The following is a 23,473-nucleotide window of genomic DNA, read 5'->3' as shown; positions in this document are numbered from 1 at the left end:
TTTTTAGAATATTAGGGATCTAATTTATTTCGAATCGAGTGTCTATTTAATAAGCGATGCCAGTGTTGGCCTTGATCCAATCCAAGTAGCTGGTCAAACGGGTGAAAGCAGCTGGGTAACCCAAGGCGCAACCGGCAGCAGCGCCGAAAGAAGTCAAACCAACTTGGACCTTGGAGGATTCCAAAACCAATGGGCCGCCAGAATCACCGTTGCAGGTAGAGACACCACCATCGGTGGTAACGCAAATATTGGAGGCAGTAACAATGGAGGTACCATAGGTGGCGGCACACACAGAGTTGGTGGTGATTTGCATGCGGGCCCATTGCAAGTTGTTGGTAACACCGGTGGCAGAGTCCGAGATACGGCCCCAACCGGAAGCGATGGCATAATCACCGGCATAGGTGGAGTAAGAGCTGGCAATGGCGGGGATTTTGACGGCTTGGATCTTGCTGGTATAGGTAACGGCAGGGATGCGGATCAAGGAGATGTCGTTCTTCAAGGTGTTTGCGTTCCAGCCAGAGTGGATGATGATGTCGTTGCTGGAAACGGTGTAGGTAACTTCGGCGGAGGTACGGACGGTGGCGCCCAAGTAGACAGTGACGGAGGAGATACTGCAAGGGTGAAAAATGGTTGTAGATACAATCACTTATCTAAGGCTAAATAACTTACCCATCGGTACAGTGAGCAGCAGTCAAAACCCAGTTGTTGCCAATCAAGGAACCACCACACCAGGCCGAGGACAAGGCACTAACTCTCAAGGAAAGACCAACTTGATAGGGGAATTGACCAACCGAGGCAGTGTTGCCATTGGTAATGCGACCCTCACCCTCAATGACGGGCACGACAAGGTCGCGTTGGTAAATTTCGCCAGCGGAGGCGGTGGCCAGGGCCAAGGCAAAGACAATTAAGAATTTCATGTTGCTACTGTACGAATACAACTGCTGTCATGACCCTTTGCTGGCCATACTTTTATACTCTCACCGGCTTATCGGAGTACTCTTTTCTTTCAATGTCTTATCAGTGAAGAAAAGGCAGTCGACACACGTCTTCTGGTTATTATTAAAACAAAACAGACAACAACACGACAAGCCTACCAAATTCACTATTTTATCTATTTTATTATTATATTGGAAAATCTCATCACTTATATGATTAAAATTGGAATAGCCATATTGCAAAATAAAGCCAACTTATTTTTTGTGGGCTATACAACAAAAGTAACTTGGCCTTAACTACTGTTAGTGTTCCAAGAGAGGGATAGCAAATTTATGACGTCTGATGGCAGGTGGAAATTCAAAATGTTAAGCACTTCAACTTTTGTTTTTATTTTCTGTGGGGAATTTTTCATTGCAGATTTATTTAATCAAAACAAAGTTTTAACGATTCATATCTTTTTGGAATCAAACAATACTTAATTGAAAAAACAGGTGTCATTCTTAGTGAAGGATTCAATACTACTTCAATATAAAGTTGAAAAATTTTACTTATGGCTCTGTGACCTGAATTTTAAAGGGGGTGAGAAAAAATAGGCAAAATGTTCTAGTCGAGCCAAAAATATTTCAGTGTCTCCCTATGAAACCCTAGAAATCAAAAGCAACCTCAATAGCAAAATTTCAGAATTTCAGCTCTAGCCCTCTGCCCAATACCAAATTTAGTAACATGTAGTACACATATCCAAAATAATCCACATCTCTCCATCCTAGACACTAATAGTGCTCCAAAACTAGTACCATTTAGTACTTTGTACAAATATAGTACACATTTCCAAACCCACCTCTATATCTTAATTCCAGATACAAACAGAGACCCGAATATCAAATTTGAGGATTCCAGCCCTATCATTTTCACCCAATACCAAATTTAGTACCATTTAGTACTTTTCCTACAAATATAGGACACGCTTCTAAACCATCGCCATATCTCAAATACAGATACCATCAATAATGTAAATATCAAATTTGAGAATATTATCATTATCCCTTCACCCAATACAAATATACAGGGTGAGATGAAAAAAACTGCAACCAGACTGCTCAGACTGCTGTCATTTCTAAGCCATTCTTCCGACAGCCTCCAAAATTATTCCAGTGACAGCTCATTATATTGTTTACTAGCGTAGAAAAGCATTTCAGTGAGAAGATAGTGTGTAATTTCCTTATATTTGGCTGGAAAACCACAAGTGGCTATCGTTAGAGCACATATCGCAATATTCCATTCGGCAAATATTGAAAAATGAGCTCGGGGTAAAGTCATTGAAATTCCAAAAAAGTGCAAGAATTTACACCGCAACAGAATGAAGATAGACTCAAAAGAGCTAAAGAGTTGCTTCGCTTTGCCGAAAGTGGTGAACTGCCGAATTTCGAAATTTTCAAAAAATAAAATCCTTAAAAAATTCTATTCAAATTTTAAAAATACCGAATATACCCGTTATATTGGGGTCTATACGACGTGGACCTACATATGCATGGTTTGCCATTAGCCATTACCATATTCAAATTCGAAACATGAAATAAACGGTGAATAATGTAGCTAAAATCATCAAAATATCTTAGGGAGGTACCGTTATATCGGAGCTGTGCGAAGACCTGAACCAGCATAGACAATTTTCTATCACAGGCTATAGCATCCGTTACTAACGTCATATACGATATCTCAAACAATTTCGGTGAGTATTGTACCTAAACTCGTCAAAATACCGAATATAGGGAGGTACTGATATATGGGGCCTATACGAAGACCTGGCGAAAATATTCTGGAGGGTGTATTAAACCCTTGGGCATGGAAATATTTTGTCCGCACACCTTGGACATTCCAACAGGACTCTGCACGCGCCACCAAAAATTGTTACAAAGTGAGGTTCCTCGCTTCATTTCCAGCGCACAATGTCCACCAAAATCTCCCATTACCAATCCGTTGGACTATTGTGTCTGGAGTATTTTGGAAAGCAAGGTTGGCACTAAAATATAAAAATATCAAAGTGTCGATCACCTCAAGCAGCGCTTGGCCGGGAATGGGCCAAAATACCGCAGAGCAACATTCGGGTAGCGTGTGACGGTTTCGTTGGCCATAATTTGTGCCAAAGGTGACCAATTCGAACAAATCTAAACTTATTCTAAAATCTGATGCTAATTCTGACATTTTTTGCTTTCATTCAATAAAATTAAAAAAAAAAAATAAAAATTATGGCGTTTGACTTTGTTGCTGTATTTTTATCTCATTTTATATTTTGAATAAATCCGATATAAAATGTGTTTAAAATGGTCAACATACCGAATGTTCTATTATTTGAAGGCTACAGGAAAACATGAATAATCTTATTCCACGGGAGGTAGAAACGATTATAAACTCTAAATACCAAATTTTTATAAATTCCGTTGATAAATGTGGCAGAAATTATCAAAATGACGAATATCGGGATGTATGCTTATGTGGGGTGCTAGACGGTCTACTAAAGTGGTTAGTATCTACAGTGAACATCAAATGTCAAATTTTTAACACTTTCGTTGAAATATATATTAAAAATATAGAAAAGCCGGAGGTATTGGATATGGGGGCTATAGGAAAAGCAAAATATATTTACACAAAATTCTGCCACAGGAGATAGTATCCATTTCGATCTCTAATTAATGATTTTTTTAACAATCCAATACAAAATTTGGCTTTAAACGTCAAAATACAGTGGACCGATATACTCTTCAATGGGAACTATATCACAAATTGGACCATGGATCTCTGCGTCAGTATTATAAATAATGCGTAAAAATAATAATAATAAATACTCTAATTTTCTAAAAATAGAATCTTTTGTGCACATTATTTGCTAATCAGAATTTTTGCTGGAATTTTCAATACTTCAGACTTTTCTAGGCACTTCAATTCTTTCGGAAGCTAAAGTGAATTCCACAGATGAACAGATAGGTGGGCGTAGTTTAAATGATTTGAGATTAAAAACAAAAATAGCAGACAGACATTATTAGGTTATCCATCAATTTTTTGCTGTTGGAAAAAATATAAAAATAAACAATTCGCAGAAATAATAGATAATCATTTTTTCATTTTAATTCACAAATTTAAAGAAGCCATAGATAAGATATGAGTTGTATGCCCACAATCGTTATATGGAGAACGTATTACATGTTAGTTTTGACTACCGAAAACGTGTAGGAATCAAAAACGTGTAAATTTGCTTGAAGGTAGCATTCATTATAATTTGCCAAAAACCTGAAAAGATAATTTTAAAAATCCGCAATTTGCGTATATCATTGCAGTGTTTGTAAAATATTTCAAAAATAGTGATTTATAAAAGAAGGGAAGCCTCTGAAATTTCTCAACGAGAAAGTACTTGAAACTATATAAAAAGCTAGGAAACTTTTAAAATGTACGATTCTCGGCCAGAAAATCATTGAAAATAATTTTAAAAATTCTTGATTCCTACAAAATATTAAAAAACCACCATTCAAGGTCAGACAGTCTTTAAAAATATTTCTAAACAACGATTCTCTATTACATGTGGCACCAGCACCTGCTTACAAAACAGGATCCTAATTCCTTATTTTGAAATCTGCCCATTTGGGCAGATATTACATATTTAGTGCACAGTAATCGTAAAATCGGATAGCTATGTATTTGGCAGATATATTCAAATCTGAACAGATCTCTATGAAATTTGGCAATGGCAAATCTGAACCGATCTCTATGAATATTGGCAATGACACTTCTGAGCTCTATGTAATATCTGGTACCAAATATAATTTTTGTAGATTGCATATTACGAATTTGAGGGATTTAGACACCAAATTGTATGAAACATATACAGGATGAGACAAAAAAACACCATAATTTTTACATTTTTTTCTAAATTTTATTGAATGACAGCAAAAATGTCGGAAATAGCATCAAATCTTAGAATAAGTTTAGATTTGTTCGAATTGGTCACCTTTGGTACGAATTATGGCCTTCAAACGGCCAATAAAAACAGCACACGCTGCCCGAATGTTGATCTGCGGAATTTTGACCCATTCCCGGCGAAGCGCTTGCTTGAGGTGATCCACACTTTGGTATTTTTTTAGTGCCACCATTGGTATCCGGAGATTTTGATGGTCATTGTGCGCTGGAAATGAAGCGAGGATCCTCATTTTGTTAACATTCTTGGGTGGCGCGTGCTGAGTGCGATGGTGTTGAATCCTGTTGGAATGTCCAAGGTCTGCGGCCAATATGTTTGCGTGCCCAAATCTTTAATACACCCTTCAGAATATTTCCGAGATAATATTCGGCATTTATTCTGATGTCGATTAATACGAGCGGAGAGCAACCATATATTGTAATGGCGGTCAACACCATCACCATGGCCGGCGCTTGAGTTCTGGTGGCCAACCGAAGGTGCACATTTTCAACCTCTTTGGCAAGTAAACACTATCATTTTGTTTGTTTGCAAACCACTGGACAACGAATGTTTAATCATCGGAGAAACCCAAATTCGGCAGTTCACCACTTTCGGCCAAGCGAAGAAACTCTTTAGCTCTTTTGAGGCTATTTTCTTTCTGATGCGGTGTAAGTTCTTGCACTTTTTGAAATCTCAATGGCTTTACCCCAAGCTCATTTTTCAATATTTACCGAATGGAATATTGCGATATGTTCAGCTCACGAGCCATTTTCGGCCACTGCGACGCAAGTTTCGATCAAGTCGCTTCTTTTCTTTTCAAACCATTTCTGCTGATGTTGCTGTTTTCTTCCGTCCACTTCCTTGACGTCGGGCGGGCTACGCTACCGGTAACGAGCGATGTTATGAGACACAAAAGATTTATTCACATTTAAATGCTGGAGTGCTCTAACGAAAGCCCCTTGTGGTTTTCCAGTCAAATATAAAGAAATTACACTATCACGCTTGAATTCCATCACGAATAACTTTTTTTCTGGAAAATTCTCACCAAAATGCTTTTGTTCGCTTGTAAACAATATAATGAGCTGTCACTGGAATAATTTTAATAGCTGTCGGACGAGTGGCTTAGAAATGACAGGAGTCTGAATTTGGTTGCAGTTTTTTCATTTCACCCTGCACAGATAGACGGACGGACGGACGGACACCCTTACATCCACTCCAAATGTCCTTAACCCTTTCAGTGTCAATGAAAATTTTTGTCGAGATAAAAATCTGAAATTCCGTACTAATTTACTAAAATGTGCTCAGAAATTCGAAAACGAAACTAATAGAATAGAACTGCAATATTTTTAAATAGCGAACGTGTCTGTTATTAAAAAATATCAAAAATAACGGTTCGTAAGAAAAACAAAAAATGGCAAAGAAAGAGAGTACTTTTAAATGTCAAATATATTTGACAAAAACACTGAAAGGGTTAAACGGATTTAGTTAAAAAAAATCTAGGGTCTAAAACCGTTAATTTGATGAGGCACGTTTTTACCATGACGGTGATTATCCATATATTCTTTTGGGGCGAATATGTCGTAGTGCTTAAAACGGAGTGAAAGTTTTTGAAAATCCATCATCTTAATAGATATCATATAAATCCTTAAAAAACACTGACTCTTGCCTATGAAGTCCTTGTGAAATGTTTTTCAAAAATTGACGAGTCCTGACTTGAAAGTCATGATATTCGACGTTGCCAACAATACGGATAGTCCCCACGCCTTATACAAGTTAACGGCTCACCCTAATAAACATCAAACTAAATATGCAAACCAACTAGTAAACATTCCCATCATTATGCTGCGCAAGCAGTCCGACAAATCAACAGGAATATGACACCAGGGCAGTCATCCGCCACAAACACGCGCACTAATACCAGCGCACCGCAAGTGATGACTCAGCGTAATAACGAGCACGACCAGGCTGCAGTATAATATTAGTTTTAAGTTGAAGTAATTCATAATTGTAAATCCAACAAGAGAGGTGCATAGCACCGCAACATAAATGTTAGTAACAAAATAAAGAAACACCATAGCAGTGTGAAATAAACTTTAACTTCTAACATTAACTGGCGCCCAACAACTACAAGGATCAACACATCCTAGAACCCAACAACCACAAGGATTAAAACATCCCAACAGCCGGTACGAGAACCGTTCCTGAGTAGGAGTACGAAAAGGATGTTACGTAAGAACTAGCGGACTACCGGGATATAAGGAAAATGATCAAATTATTATTAGTAAGTTATTATAAATTTAACAAAAGTAAAAAAGAAGAAATGTTAAAATAAAATTAAACAAAATAAGGAATAACACAGAAAGTGAAAGTGTGAAATCTAATTTACAAAAATCATATTTGTGCTAGAATACGTTTAACAAAAATAACAAAGTAAGAAGAAAGAAATGTTAGAGTAAGGTAAAACAAAAAATAAAGTGTGACATCTAAATTTACAAAAAAATCATATTTGTGCGAAATTAACAAATGTAAGAAATATGAAATGTTAGATTAAGTTAAACAAAAAAATAGAGTGTGGCATCCAAATTTAAAGAGTCATATCCGTGCTGAAATAAGTTTAAAGAAATTTTGATAATAGATTTGTGACGAGAACTAGGATTTGGTGTTTCTTTTTCTCCTTTTTTTCGAGCGGCCAATGCCGGAAGATTTAAACAACTTAATAACAAGGGTCGAAGCTATGAGTGTTTCAGGACAGACATCTTCGCCTTCTGGGGCAGCTCCCGTAAGGTTTAATCCCTTTACGGAAAGTCAGACTAATGAGGTGAAACGAATAATAAGTGAGACGGTGGCAAACCTTCTCAAACAGGGGGAGGATGTTACCGCCACTAAAGATGTCGACATAGAAGGATCTGGGGATATCTCAGAAGGAGAGAGAATACCAGACATAGTGAAGACGTTAAGGGAATTCTCGGGCAAGCCAGGAGAATTTAGTTCGTGGAGGAAAGCTGTTGATAGGATCATGAACATTTATGAGTCACAAAGGGGAACAACCAAATACTTCACAATTCTACACACTGTTAGGCATAAAATTGTTGGTGAGGCCGACACGGCTTTGGAGTCTTATCGGACCCCATTAAATTGGAAAGCGATAAGAAAGTGTTTAGTGCTTCATTTTTCAGATAAGAGAGATATTTCGACCTTAGAGTATCAAATGACCGTCCTATCTCAGGGTGGGCAAACCATAACAGATTTTTACCAGAAGGTTTACCACCATTTGTCTTTGATTCTGGACAAGATTGATTGTCTGGATATAGGGAACGAGGCTTTGGATGTATTGACCCAAACATATAGGGACAAGGCTTTGGACACCTTTATTCGAGGACTTAATGGTAATCTTCCAAGCTTAATGAGTGTTACAAACCCGACAAGTTTGCCTCAGGCTCTAAATGCCTGTTTAAAATTAGGTAATCTAGGTGTGCGTATTCAACACGCTACCGAGAAAGGATCTAGACCAAACAGGATCCCCCAAACTAACCCTCCTAGACATTTTTACCCACAGCTGACGATTGGTGATAGGAATTTTCAAGGTGACCAAAGGTACAGAGGCCCTACTCAATATCGTTATCGGAATTTCCGAAGTGGAGAACAACAATACGGAGGGCCGGCGAACTTTTCGAATCGACCTCCAGTAGTGAATAATTTTGGACACCCCCAACACGGAGGATACAGACCCCCACTTCCTCCTAAACCTGCTGTACCAATGGACGTGGATCAATCAATACAGACTAGGCAGGTAAACTATCAGAATAGGCCACAGTTGAGTAATGCTTTTAACAATGTTCAGCCTAACTTTAAGAGAAATAATTCAGGAAATATTCATCAGCCGCAAAAGCAGCAGAGAATGTTTAATGTTGAGGCCCAAATACGTGAGGATGCAGAGCCGGATGAAATGAATGGTTCTGATGAACAGGAATATGAGGTTTCCTATGACGAAGCGTACGAGGAGGATCTAGACGATCAGTTGGCAATTGTAGATGACGTTAATTTTTTAGACTAGCTTCAACGTTGCCATACCTCCCTTTCAGAATGAAAAATGGCAACGAACTTAAATTTCTTATAGACACCGGTTCGAACAAAAATTATATTAATGGCAAATTTATTAGAAACCCTCTAAAGAACCAGAAACCTTTTCATGTTAAGTCCGTAGGCGGCATAGTTAGTATAGAGACCCATAGTTTTATTGACATTTTTAATTGCGGGATCGGAAAGTTAGAATTTTACATCCTTCCTGGTCTAGAGACCTTTGATGGGATAATAGGGAATGATACCCTGAAATCTTTGAATGCAGTGATTTACACTTGGAGATCCTATCTCACAATTCTGGATGGAAAGAAATTTCCTTTGAAAGAGCTGCAAATTGATGAGATTAATAACATGAATCTACGTTTAAATCATCTAAATCCCGAAGATGAAAAAGAAGTCAGGAATATTTTGGATGACCATCCAAACCTTTTTGCAGATCCCAATAAAAAACTCACTTATTCAACAATCGTACAAGCTGAAATTAATACGAGTAGTGATAGTCCAGTTTATTCAAAATCCTATCCGTATCCAATGGCATTGAAATCCGAAATTGACAAACAGATAGAAGAACTATTAAGGGACGGGATAATTCGCCCTTCCAGGTCCGCATATAATGCTCCAGTTTGGATAGTACCAAAAAAACCAGATGCTTCAGGTGTGAAAAAATACCGCATGGTTATTGACTATAGGAAACTTAATGAGATAACTAGACCTGACAGATACCCCATACCTGAAATTACAGAAATCTTGGCTAACTTAGGCGAACAGAAATACTTTTCCACCATAGATTTAAAGAGCGGATTCCATCAGATTCCACTTAGGGAATCCGATATTGAGAAAACAGCTTTTTCCGTCAAGAATGGAAAGTTCGAGTTCACAAGACTACCATTTGGACTACGTAACGCGTCTGCAATATTCCAAAGAGCTCTAGATGATATTCTTAGAGAGCATATAGGGAAACGGTGCTACGTCTACATTGATGACATTTTGATATTTGGTAGGACTAAAAAGGAACACATTGAAAATTTGAGGATAATATTCCGCACTTTGGAAGACTCTAATCTGAAAGTTCATTTGGACAAGAGTGAATTCTTAAAGGAAGAAATTGACTTCTTAGGGTTCAATGTAAAGGAAGGAGGTTTTTCTGCAAACCCAGACAGACTTAAGGCCATAGTTAATTTCCCTCAACCTAGAACAGTTCATGACTTGCGATCGTTCCTGGGTTTGACCGGACATTATCGGAGATTCATAAGGGGCTATGCTCAAATAGCCAAACCATTAACTTCCATGATGAGAGGCGATATAGGGAAAACCCCGAGAAACCAGTCAAAAAAAATCAGTGTCAATTTGAATTCCGAACAGATTGAAAGTTTCAAACAGCTCAAGAACTGTTTGGTATCGGAGGAAGTCGTTTTGAACTATCCCGACTTTGATAAGCCCTTTGAACTCACTACTGACGCCTCGAAATACGCTTTAGGAGCAGTTTTATCTCAAGGCAATAGACCTATCACATACCTTTCTAGAACTCTCAGTAGGGCAGAAGAGGAATATGCGACAAATGAGAAAGAAATGCTGGCGATAATTTGGGCTTTAAAGGAATTGAATTGTTACTTGTATGGAGCAAGAAACATAAAGATATTTACCGACCATCAACCTTTGACATTTGCGCTAAGCAACAAGAACACAAATGTGAAGATGAAGAAGTGGAAGGCACAGTTAGAAGAATATAATTACGAGTTAATTTATAAACCAGGTAGCACGAATGTAGTCGCGGACACGCTATCGAGACCACCAGTGACAGATGTTAACTCCCTAACGCCCACGGTTCACAGTGCCGAGGACTCATCGGAAGACCTAATTCCTTCCGCTGAGGTGCCAATAAATACCTTCAAAAATCAGATCATTATTGAGGAATCATCAGCTTCCTCATATGAATTTAACATTGTATTTCCCTCCTACCATAGACATATCATTAAAGAAACCAGTCTAGCGGAATCAGATCTGAAAGTCATATTAAAGAGATACTTAAATCCTACAGTAGTCAACGGCATCAAGACCTCAGAGCCAGTTATGCTTATGATTCAAGCACTGTACCCTCATCACTTCAGAAACATTAAAGTACGATTCGCTCGAACAATGGTTGAAGATGTTACTGATGAGGAGAGACAAAAACAAATCATTATTGAGACTCACAACAGAGGACATAGGAATAATGCCGAGAATAGGAGACAAATTTTAGAGAGCTATTACTTCCCTTCCATGACTAGGAAAATAAAGAATGTGATCAATATCTGTAAAGTATGTAAAGAAAATAAGTATGAGCGACATCCGAACGCTCCCAAACTTAATAAGACACCTATGCCAACTTATCCTGGGCATACAATCCACATAGATATCTTCTCTACAGACAAGTTTCGAGTTTTAACCGCAATAGACAAATTTACAAAATTCGCAGTAACCAGAATGATAAATGGCAAAGGCATTGAAGACATTAGGAAACCATTGAGAGAAATAATTTTCTACTTTGGGGTCCCGAAGTCAATTGTATTTGATAACGAGCGATCTTTCAATTCTCAGACCATTCGGTTTATGTTGGAAGACGAACTTGGCATGGAAATTTTTACGGCACCGCCTTATAAGAGCGAGGTTAATGGGCAAATAGAGAGATTCCATTCGACCTTATCGGAAATTATGCGTTGCAGTAAGTGTGAGCGACCCGATTACTCTTTTGAGGAGCTATTGCAAGATAGCGTTAACAAGTACAATCACACAATACATTCGTCAATTGGAAAGAAACCCGTAGATCTATTTTTTGGACGACCGACGACCTTTGGACCAGAGGACTACGAAAGGACTCGCCTTAACAACTACGAAAGACTCTTGAGGAAACAGGAAAATGATTTGGCAAATCATAATCGTGTTAGGGAAGAACCAAAAGAATATCAAGAAGGTCAGAAAATATTTGTCAAACAGAACAAGAGATTAGGAACCAAATTATCTAAACGTTTCAAAGAAGAAGTTGTAAAGGAGAATAGGCACTCAACTGTCCTGACTCAATCAGGGAGAATAGTCCATAAGAGTCATATCAGAAACTGACTTACTTATTTACCGGGTTTCCAGTTCTTAATTACAGGTTGCCTAGGGGTCACAGAAATATTGGACTACTCTCAATCAGAAGTGGTTCTTATAGAGAGTGGAATAGGAAAAATACAAACAGGGACATTCAAAATTTTGCATGTTATTAACATCAAGGAATATCATGACACTCTAGAGAGGATCAAGGACGACTTGGCCAAAGGAATTCCAGACAACCACCCACTACTCCCCTTCCTACATAATGACATCACTACCCTATCTCACCTTATAAATCGGCTAATGCCTGAAGAGAGATCTAAAAGATCTCTTGATGAGATTGGAACGGCGTGGAAATGGCTGGCAGGTAGTCCAGACCATGATGACCTTATGCTTTTGAAAAACAAAATCAATGAGTTAACAGACAACAGCAATAACCAGTTAATAATCAACAGAGATCTAATAGAAAGAATGCAGGAGATAACGAATGCGACAAATAGTATTTCAAAAATTTTAAAGACTAGTGAGGACTTCCGTAATACCCTCATATTGCAGGCAAAGTACAAAGTTGAAATTTTAAAGGAGGAAATAACGAATATTAATTCGGCCATTCATTTAACAAAATCCAACATTGTAAACACATTTATTTTATCGGAAATAGAAATTAGGAAAATAGAAGAAATATTTAATCAAGATGAAATCCCGTTTCAAAACATTGAACAAGCTTTAAATTTCGCACGAATAAAAATTGTAAACAATAGTACTAATATAATTTACATTATAAGCATTCCCAAAACTGTAAAAGAAATTTGTAATGTCATAACCATAAGACCTGTAAAAAATCAAAATACTGTTTTAAATCTTGATTATAAGAAAATTGTAAAATGTGAAAGAGCAACATTTGGAATTAAAAGTCCTTGTCAAAAAATAAATGGTATTGAATTATGTCTAGAATCTAATGTAGCCAATATAACAAACAATACATGTATTCCTAAATTAGTAACTAATAGCCCACATAATTGTTCAATAGTAAATGCAGATCACATTAATAATTTAGAGGAAATAGAACCTGGATTAATTTTGATAAATAACATAAAAGAAAATATTGTCATAAATGGAAACGAAAAAAATGTAACAGGAACTTATTTAATAAGATTTAGTAATTCTACAATTAGGATAGGCAACAAAAATTTCACCGTCGAAGAAGCTGCTTACTCCAAACCGTTGCCTGCGCTACTAAAACACTCAGCTAGAAACAACTACACCGAAGAAATACTATCTCTACAACTACTAAAAACGTTGCACGTGAAAAGTAATAAAAGAATCGAGCGTCTAAATACTGAATTCAAGACCAGTTTATGTTTTAACATCAGTCTCATATTAGCATTGGTCATCCTCCTGATGGCAGTAAAAATGAGGCAAAGGCGCAAAACTAGTATGAAAATTATAAAAATGACCCCACATGAAGGAATGTCTAGACCTCAAATAGAAATGACTGTGTCAGAAAGCCAATTGGCAGCCGGCACAACAGAATCTGTTATCAAAACAAAACAACTAGCAAACCACAATATTAACTTGAATCAACGCGGCAGTCTTTATAATCTGCCATATTTCTAAACACATCAATCGAGACGCTTGATAATTCGAGAGGGAGGAGTTAACGGCTCACCCTAATAAACATCAAACTAAATATGCAAACCAACTAGTAAACATTCCCATCATTATGCTGCGCAAGCAGTCCGACAAATCAACAGGAATATGACACCAGGGCAGTCATCCGCCACAAACACGCGCACTAATACCAGCGCACCGCAAGTGATGACTCAGCGTAATAACGAGCACGACCAGGCTGCAGTATAATATTAGTTTTAAGTTGAAGTAATTCATAATTGTAAATCCAACAAGAGAGGTGCATAGCACCGCAACATAAATGTTAGTAACAAAATAAAGAAACACCATAGCAGTGTGAAATAAACTTTAACTTCTAACATTAACTTACAGCCTTTCCTCAAAATTTTGGCCGTTTGTTGGAGAAGGAAGCAGGGCTCTTATTTCTACATAAATGAGAGTTTTTTTTTCAGTCGATATTGACAGATATATATCCTCAGTAATTATAAATTTATGGTTTTAGTAACATCAATTGTGACAGATGGGAGGGTCAATGAAGAGTAAAAGATCAAGAGGCATATTTACATTATATAAGGTACTCCCTACACTTCATGTATTTGTGAAATATGTATACTTTTTTTCAATAAACCAATATTTTTCATTTTCGCTGTGGATCTCAGTCTTATATAAATATTATCACAGACAACATTTGGACTTTATCGGGTACCCAAAAAAGACGGTCTCCATTTTGATATGTTTTCGTATCTGATCTAAGTCTTGCTCAATAAATTCTTTACATTGACATGGGTTTAAATTTTTTTACTTACCCACTCAAAACTGTGCTCAAATGAAAAAAAGTCAAAGTATTTGGTTGCTTACATTCAATAGTTGTTATTTATTTATTTATTCATTATTATTATATAAATAGTTCAAAGCATCTCTTCATAATTTTAATAATAATAATACAATATATTTCTTTTCAGATTCAAAACATAACCCTTGAAAATAACATCAAAAAAACAATTCTTCCTTAACGATGATAACTTGTCTATACAGATATCATTAGAGAAAATTCTAATGCCACGATTTTATGTTTTTCATTTTTGGTTTTATTTTTTTTTTTTTCAGGATAGAACATAGAAAAAATATATAAAGACTTGAGTTTTTGGTATCGTTTTTTTTTTGGTTTTGCCATAAACATGGGCAGAGTTAATATAGAAAGGCGTTTTGATTTAGATTCAAAGCAAAAAGTTGGTTTTTTGTAAAGAGTGATTTAGTTTTCTTTTTGTTTTCATTCAAAAAATAATATCAAATAAGTTTTTGTTTTCTTTTTATAGCACAACCGTTTTTTTGTGTTTGAAACATTTCACTTTTTTCAGTTTTGTCTTAGGTTTTTGTTTTTTGTACAACATTAAACAGTAAGAATTTATTGATTTGTTTTTTTTTTCAGTTTTTATTTTCCTCTAACAATTGAATATATTTAGAAAAAAATGTTTCAAGTTACAACAATAAAGTAAACATACAACGTTATATATAATTCATATAGGGTGACCCAAAATGCAATAAAGTGAAATAAAAGCATATAAGAAATTGGAAATGCTCACAACAACATTAAAATAATAATATGTTTAAAAATGGCGAGAAAGGGTTATTACGAAAGGCGATACGATTTTAAAATACAGATGCGAGAAGGACAAGAAGCCAAAATGGAAATACTTACATCTCGACCCATCACCTAAAGATAGTCTGTGAATCAGTATACATTTCATAACACACGGGAAAGATAAAAAAGGAAAATAAAACTGAGCAGAAAATACAATATGCTTCCCAACTCAACAATGAAGATACTGAATCATAGTGCAGGTAAATTTTCTGCTGTATATAACAAAATATGGGTTACAGACCTCATTTTTTTATAGAGACATATTTTAATTTTAGTTACAAAGATTTCTTCATTCGACACTATCCTCAAAAAATTAAGGAGATACAAGTAAATGGGAATGATTTTTTCTCCTCTATTTTCATCTGGAAAAAATGACTTTGGCCGTCACAACAGTTCAGAAGATAGAATTAAATTAAAACCAGTTAGGAAGGTCTAGATCGGGCGGAGGTGATTTTATGACACCCTACACCACTACGCGTATTTAGTGGAGCTTCCGTAACAACAAAGTTTGTATTAGGAATTTATGTGAAGTAGATCATACAAACTATGAATCTTATTTGAATGGGTACCATGGTTTTAGAGAAGTCCCAATTTGAGAACTATATCCAACTCTGAATCGATTTTCAACAAATTTGATGGAGACTTGTGTACCTCTAGTACCAAATAACATTGCTGTATAGTGAGTGATATGACTTCGATAAGGATTATATTAAAAACTATTTATTGGAGCAATATATATACCGAATCGGGTTTCAATAAATGGAATAAATCGGTTGAATTTCAAAAAAATATATACAATTTGGGTTAATATTACATACATGGCGAACTTTAACCGTAAAATTGGATAAATATGTATATCGAAGCTATATAAAAATCTGAGACGATCTCTTTCGGTAATTCTGGACTGTATCTGATATTTGGTACCAAATATTATTCTTGTGGAGTGCATGATACGCATGTGAGGAACTTAAACATCAAATCGGATGAAACATATATAGTGGAGCCATAGCTATATCTGAACCGATTCTTATACCCTCCACCATACATAGTATGGAGGGTATATTAAGTTCGTCATTTCTTTTGTTATGTCTAATAATTTTAGACATAACAACGTATATATATTCTTGATCAATGTAAAATTCTAAGACGATTAAGACCTGTCGGTCCGTTCGGCTGTTGTAATCACGCTAGGTTCAAACGAAAAAAGATAGAAGCTAAAATTTTTCATAGATCAGTCTTTTGCCTGCAGGTAGGTTAAGTTCCAAGATGAGCCATATCGGTTCACGATATTGTATAGCCTACATATAACTGTACGCACCGAGATTCGATATCTTGATAATTGTAGCCAAATTTTTTAATGAAATTGTCTGAAAATCGAAAAAAAGGTCCATTACCCCCTGGAAGAGACTTTGGTAAGAATTTTCCAGAAAAAAATTAGTCGTGATGGAATTCAAGCGTGACAGTGTGATTTCTTTATATTTGACTGGAAAACCACAAGTGGCTATCGTTAGAGCACTCTAGCATTTAAATGTGAATAAATCTCTTGGTGTCTCGTACCATCGCTCGTTACCTTGATACTGGTAGCGTAGTCCGCAGAAATGGTTGGAAAAGTAAAAAAGCTACTTGATCGAAACCCGCGTCGCAGTGGCCGAAAAATGGCTCGTGAACTAAACATATCGCAATATTCCATTCAGCAAACATTGAAAAATGAGCTCGGGTTAAAGCAAGAACTTTCACCGCAACAGAAAGAAAATAGACTCAGAAGAGCTAAAGAGTTGCTTCGCTTGGCTAAAGTGGTAAACTGCCGAATTTGGTTTTCTCCGTCTCCGATGAGAAAACATTCGTTGTCCAGCAGCTTGTAAACAAACAAAATGATCGTGTTTACTTGCCAAAGAGGTCAGCAGAAAATGTGCACTTTCGGTTGGCTACCAGAACTCAAGCGCCGGCCATAGGGATGATGTGGGCCAACAGGACTCAGCACCATCGCACTCGTCATGCCCCACCCAAAAATGGTTACAAAATGAGGTTCCTCGCTTCATTACCAGCGTACAATGGCCACCAAAATCTCCGGATACCAATCCGTTGGACTATTGTGTCTGGAGTATTTTGGAAAGCAAGGTTGGCACTAAAAAATACCAAAGCGCCGATCACCTCAAGCGAGCGCTTTGCCGGGAAAGGCCCAAAATACCGCAGAGCATCATTAGGGCAGCGTGTGACGATTTCATTGGCCGTTTGAAGACCATAATTCGTGCCAAAGGTAACCAATTCGAACAAATCGTTAAGTTCATCATTCCATTTGTAACTCATCGAAATAATAATTGTAGACCCAAAAAAAGTATATATATTCTTGATCAGCGTAAAATTCTAAGACGATTTAGCCCTGTCCGTCCGTTGTATCACCCTACAGCCAAAACGAATTATGGTAGGAAGCTAAAATTTTGTACAGATCAGTCTTTTGTGTACAGGCAGGTCAAGTTCGAAGATGGGTTATATCGGTCAACGATATCGTATAGCACCCATATAAAGTTACCCCCTTATATTCATTATTTTGATGATTTTAGTCACATTTGTCAACGGACTTGTCTGAAATTCCATACAAGAAGTTCATTGTGAGCACTGAAAGAGAATTGTCTATATATGTCCACGATATCGTATATCCCAATATAATGGTACCACCCGATATTCGGTATTTTGATGATTTTAGCCACATTTTCCAGTGGAACTCTCTGAAAATCCATACAATATGTTCCTAGTGAGTACTTTATCCCCTGGAAGATAATTATTTATATAGGTCCATGATATCGTATAACCCCCATATAACGGTATTTTGATGATTTTAACCACATTTTTTAACGGAATTGTCTGAAATTCCACACAAGGAGTTCCTTGTGAGCACTTTACCCCCTAAGAGAGAATTGTCTATATAGGTCACGATATCGTATAGCCCCCATACAACAGTTCTCCCCGATATTCGGTATTTTAATGATTTTAGCCACATTTTCAACGGAATTGTCTGAAACGCCATAACTTTTAACAGAGATGTCACATCGCTTAATGACATACCGCGTTTGAAGCGTCAGTCCAAGCAGATTTTTACCATGAACCAATACACGCCACGCGAGCGCTCTGAAATATTTGAAATTTACATTCAACAGAAGACGTCAATTGTGAAAACTCAACGTGCTTTTAAAACATTAAAAAATGTGAGAAGTGCGCCTTCTAAGAACACCATTAAGCGTTTATACGAAAAATTTTCGACTGGTAAGGCTCTTTCTAATCCGAAGAGGCCATATAAAAGTCGACCAAGACGATCGGCCGAGAATATCGCTGCCGTACGAGCCAGTGTTGAGAGGTACCCAAGAACATCCCAAAACGCCGTTCTCAGCAGTTGGGCATGGCTCGGTCCACTTTACAACGGATTATTCGCATTGATTTGCATTTGCTCCCGTACAAAATTCAATTGACGCAAAGAATGTTGCCTGCGGACAAGCCTCGTCGATTGGAATGGGCCCAAAGAGTCATCGAAATGGCCGAAGATGACGAGCAATTTTGGAACAAAATTATCATGTCCGATGAAGCCCATTTCACATTGAATGGGACCGTAAATAAGCAAAATTTCCGTTTTTACGCCACTGAAAATCCTCAGGAGATTCAAGAAGTGCCTCTTCATGACGAAAAAGTCACAGTTTGGTGCGGCGTTAGCGCGAAAACGGTCATTGGGCCGTTTTTCTTCCAAAATGAAAATGGCCATGCTATTACCATCATTGAGGAGCGTTATCGCGACATGACGACCAATTTTGTAATGCCAATTATTCGTCGAAAGCGTATGAGGCAGTTCTGGTTTCAACAAGACGGCGCTCCACCGTACACAAGTCGCATAACAATCGATTTTCTGAAGAGTTTGTTTCCGGGCCGTTTGATGTCGAAAAGTGGTGATTTGGACTGACCATCGCGTTCGCCCGATTTGACGCCGCCTGACTTCTTCTTGTGGGGATATTTGAAGTCAAAGGTTTACGTTAACAAGCCAAGGACCGTAGAAGAGCTCAAGGATAACATTCGTGAAGAAATAGCCAATATTCCGGCCGAAATGTGGCAAAACGATGGAAAATGCAGCAAAAAGGGCACAATACATCATCAACGCCAGAGGCGGCCATTTGAGAGATATCGTATTCAAAAATTGATGTAAACAAATCTACTTGGAACAAATTAAATGATTAACATTGCCAACAGCCAAAATTTTATTTTTTCTTTGATTTTTTTAAAAAAAAAACATGGGTCCGTCGAATATGGGCAACCCTGTACACAAGGAATTCTTCGTGAGTACTTTACCCCCAGACATAGGTTTGTCTATATAGGTCCACAATATCATATATATCCCCCAATATAGCGGCACCTTCCGATTTTCGGTATTTTTAAGATTTTAACAGAATTTTTAATGGACTTAAGTTTTTTTGAAAATTTCCTAATTCGTACCAATTGGTGGAGGTTATTCAAAGTTCGGCCCGGCCGAGCTTAGCGCTTTTTTACTTGTTTGCTTTAATTCAATATATTTTTTTTTAAATGTAAAAATGATGGCGTTTGATTTTGTTGGATTTTTTTCATCTCACCCTGTAGTGCCCGTTGGGTACCAACACCGATTTTTGACAGAAACAGGCATTGAACATAAGAAACATGATTTCTTAATAAAGTTATTAGAGATTTTACTAAAGAAATGTAACTTTTTCAATTAAAATGCTGGGGAAAAGGAATATAATTTATGTGTAAAAATAATTGGGAATTTAATTATTACCAAACAATAGAAAATTGTTTCTGTGCCCATTCTCAGCTCCTACAATCTTAAATTTTACTTTAACACATTTTTGCACTTTTGTTTTTGGGTTACCCTGTATATGTAGATACAATTTTAAGGTATACAAGTATTTAAGATTAATAGAAAAAATGGTAAATTGAAGCGTATTTGTTTGTTTGTTTGGTTTGTTTAAAAAGTTAACAATAGTTCTTAGTTTTTTGTTTTAAATTTAGTTTTTGTGAAGTTTTTTCTTTTGTCATTTAAAGTTGAAGATATGTAGCTAAGTTTCTTTTATTAAATATATAATATATATGTTTAGTTATATATTTAGTTAATACATAGATAATAATATTTATATGATTATTTTTTATGTATTGTTGTTGTTGTTTTATTTCTTAATTGTTGTTGTTGTTGTTGTTTGTTCTTTGTAATACAATATATGATGCCAAACTTAAAGTTTTCCCTGCCTTATCCTTTAGACCTTTACTTAAAACCTTGTTTTTTGTTTTTATTATTTTTTTTATTATTATTTTCTTATTTTAATTAATATATATGTATATATAAATATTAGATATATTTGATCATATTTATAGCCATTTGATGTGTATTTGTAATTCAAACATACATACATAATTAGAGGCGTACAAAACAAGAGAAAAAATGTATTCATGTAGCTCGTCTTGTAGTTCAACTTTATTGTTTAGTATTTATATAACATTTAAACTTATTAGATTAATTTTTTTTTTTTTTTAATATTTTATTTGACTTTTGAATTATTTGCAGGTCTTAATGTTCCACTGTTGTTTTTTGTTTTCCTTATCATTTTTGCTATGTTTTTTATTCAGTTAATTATATATATATTGTTTTATTTTTTAGATATCTTTAGTGGAAAGAAAAGTCACAGAAGAAAAAACCTAGTGATTCGTTTTTTTATAGTTTTTTGTAAAGTTTCGTTAAGATTTTTTCTTTTGAATTTTGCAGTGTGCGTTGCATTAAAGACTTGTTATTCGTTTTAGTTTTACTTTTTCTGTTATTTTATTTTAGCGAAAGAGGAAGTAAAAAAGACTAACTACAGTTAATAAATAACTATGTCTAGATATAAATACAAAGAAGACTAACAGCCATTTATTGTTTGAATTTCACATTGAAAACAGATTTTTAGCCTACAAAAAGGTTTGCTTATCTTTGTTGTAATTGTTATTAATTTTTAATTGTTGTTTATCTGTTAATCTATTTTTTTTACGAAATGATTTGTATTAACCATAAAGAAGCCCGTTTATTATTTGAAATTCGAATTAGAAATTGAAACAAAAAGTTCGCACAATGAAGAGGCTTTAAGGAAGAAATTGTGTCATAGAGTATCTAACTATAAGCCAAAAGGATCGTGTGTTCAATTCAAGCAGCTGACAAAAAAAAAATTTGAATAGAAAAATTAGACTTGTGACATTATAGAGGATATTTAAAATTTTGGAAGTGATAGGAATAACAAGTAAAAAAGCTGTAAGTTCGGCCGGGACGAACTTTTAATACCCCCACCATTTGGAACGAATTTGGCACTTTTCAAAAAAATAAAATCCGTTAAAAGTTCTGTTCAAATCTTAAAAATACCGAATATAGCCTTTATATTATGGTCTATACGACGACTTTTGTCATAAGCCATTACAATATTCGGTGAATATTGTAGCTGTATCAAAATACCGAATATCGGGAGGTACCGTTATATGGGGGCTATACCAAAACGTAGGTACACGTTGGCCCATTTTCAATACCAAAATTCCAGCAGATATAATATACATTTAAGTAAAATTTTACTAATCTACTTCATTTCGTTCGGAAGCTAGAGTGATTTCCACAGACGGATAGACGGGCAGACGGACGGACATCGCTAAATTGTTGTCATGAAATTTAAAATACGACGATTTTTTGCAACAAGATCCTTAAAAAAGGCTTTGAAATCCATGATTTTTAAAATGTACAGAAAAGATAGTCCTTTCAATGCCCAATTTAGTGTTTAAAGTGTTTAAATGCACTATGCAAACTTTAATATGGAGGTTTTTAAAATCAATTTCAAAAAGTTTGGATTTTTGTCAAAGAAGTCCTAGTAAAAAATACAAGATTGTTTAACATTTTTTTTCGAAGGTATTTAAAACAATCCACTCCAAAAATTCACTCAGTAAAAACCACAATTGTCATATTATTCACCACATGTTGTTCGGGGGTCCTTGAAATCTACTTAACATTTTTGAATTTTGTCTTAAGGTCCTTGTAATTCTTAAAAAAAATCACGATTTTCAGTCCAGAGGTCTTTGAAATTTTGTTAAACCAAATCCACGATTTGCCATCGATAGATCTGTAACGTCCTTCAAATTCACGACTCTCAACAACACCATGTTTTGTTTTAAATTCATGAATTTTGATCTGGAAGTTTTTTAATTTTTTTAATACGATTTTTACAATTGTTGCAAGCATGCAAATGTTTTAAAATCCAATATTTTTTTCTAAAGTTTCTTGATTATTGTTTTAAGCCCAGTTCCTACAGGACTCACAATTCTTTTTGCGTTTTTGTAAATCCACGATTTTGTTAGGAAATCCTTTTTTTTGTTATTTATCCACGATTTGTAGTCAATAAGGTCATGAGAGGTCAGTCCAGGGGTTTTCTAAATATACGAATAATAATAATGTTTTTTGCTCAGACAGTTCTTGAAGCAGATCTTATGTAATATTCATGATTCTGCACATAAAGTCCCTATTTATATGTAATACATATTTTGTAAGTCTTTCGGCTATAAAAATCCGAAAAATTTGAAGCTGGACGTCCTTGAAAAATACTTCAATCAAAACAATGTCATTTTACAGGAAGTAATTTGCAAAAATTTACCAGAAAATCAGTGAATAAATATTCTTAAAAATCTTAAATTCACATTTTGAACAAAAAATTCGCGATTTTAGTTCGCGAAATTTTGGTCCTTTGTGGGAGAGGGAAGCATGAGCCAATAAGCTCTATATTCACACTTTATATAAAGTAGATGAAATAATCATTTTGCATTTTATGAGACTTGCAATTATTCAAAATGTTGACCCCTTGTTGGGGAGGATTCAGAAGGAGTGGTTTGAAAAGTCCCATATTCACATCATTTCAGATCAGAGAATTAGTGACATGTTTCGCAAGCTATAAGGGCATCTGAAAAAGCGATCCGCAAAATCTTATCTTCCCACCAGATCTTGTGCTTGTAGACGTATTTAGATGTGCAAGATCAGAATAGAGTCGGATGGATATTTCAGAGAGGTACTAGAAGTGGTCCGCCATATCACATCACTCCACCAGAATTTGTGTTAATAAAAATATTGAAATGTGCGAAATTTGAATAAATTTAAGTAC

General features: G+C 35.7%; 1 protein-coding gene across 1 annotated transcript; it reads right to left on the bottom strand.

Moving 5' to 3' along the window:
* Window positions 1–954, bottom strand: LOC101897981 (serine protease 1). The gene is made up of 2 exons (XM_005187698.4): window positions 670–954; window positions 1–611 (listed from the first exon to the last, which is right to left on the bottom strand). Exons 1-2 carry the CDS (start codon window positions 915–917, stop codon window positions 47–49), a joined length of 813 nt encoding a protein of 270 aa, XP_005187755.1. The 5' UTR covers window positions 918–954; the 3' UTR covers window positions 1–46.
* Window positions 955–23,473: the final 22,519 nt, after the last annotated feature.

This window comes from Musca domestica, unplaced genomic scaffold (assembly GCF_030504385.1).
Source record: "Musca domestica strain aabys unplaced genomic scaffold, Musca_domestica.polishedcontigs.V.1.1 36, whole genome shotgun sequence".
Classification (NCBI taxonomy): Eukaryota; Metazoa; Arthropoda; class Insecta; order Diptera; family Muscidae; genus Musca; species Musca domestica.
The sequence above is the reverse complement of the archived record's forward strand: the minus strand, read 5'-3'. Positions and strand labels throughout refer to the sequence as shown.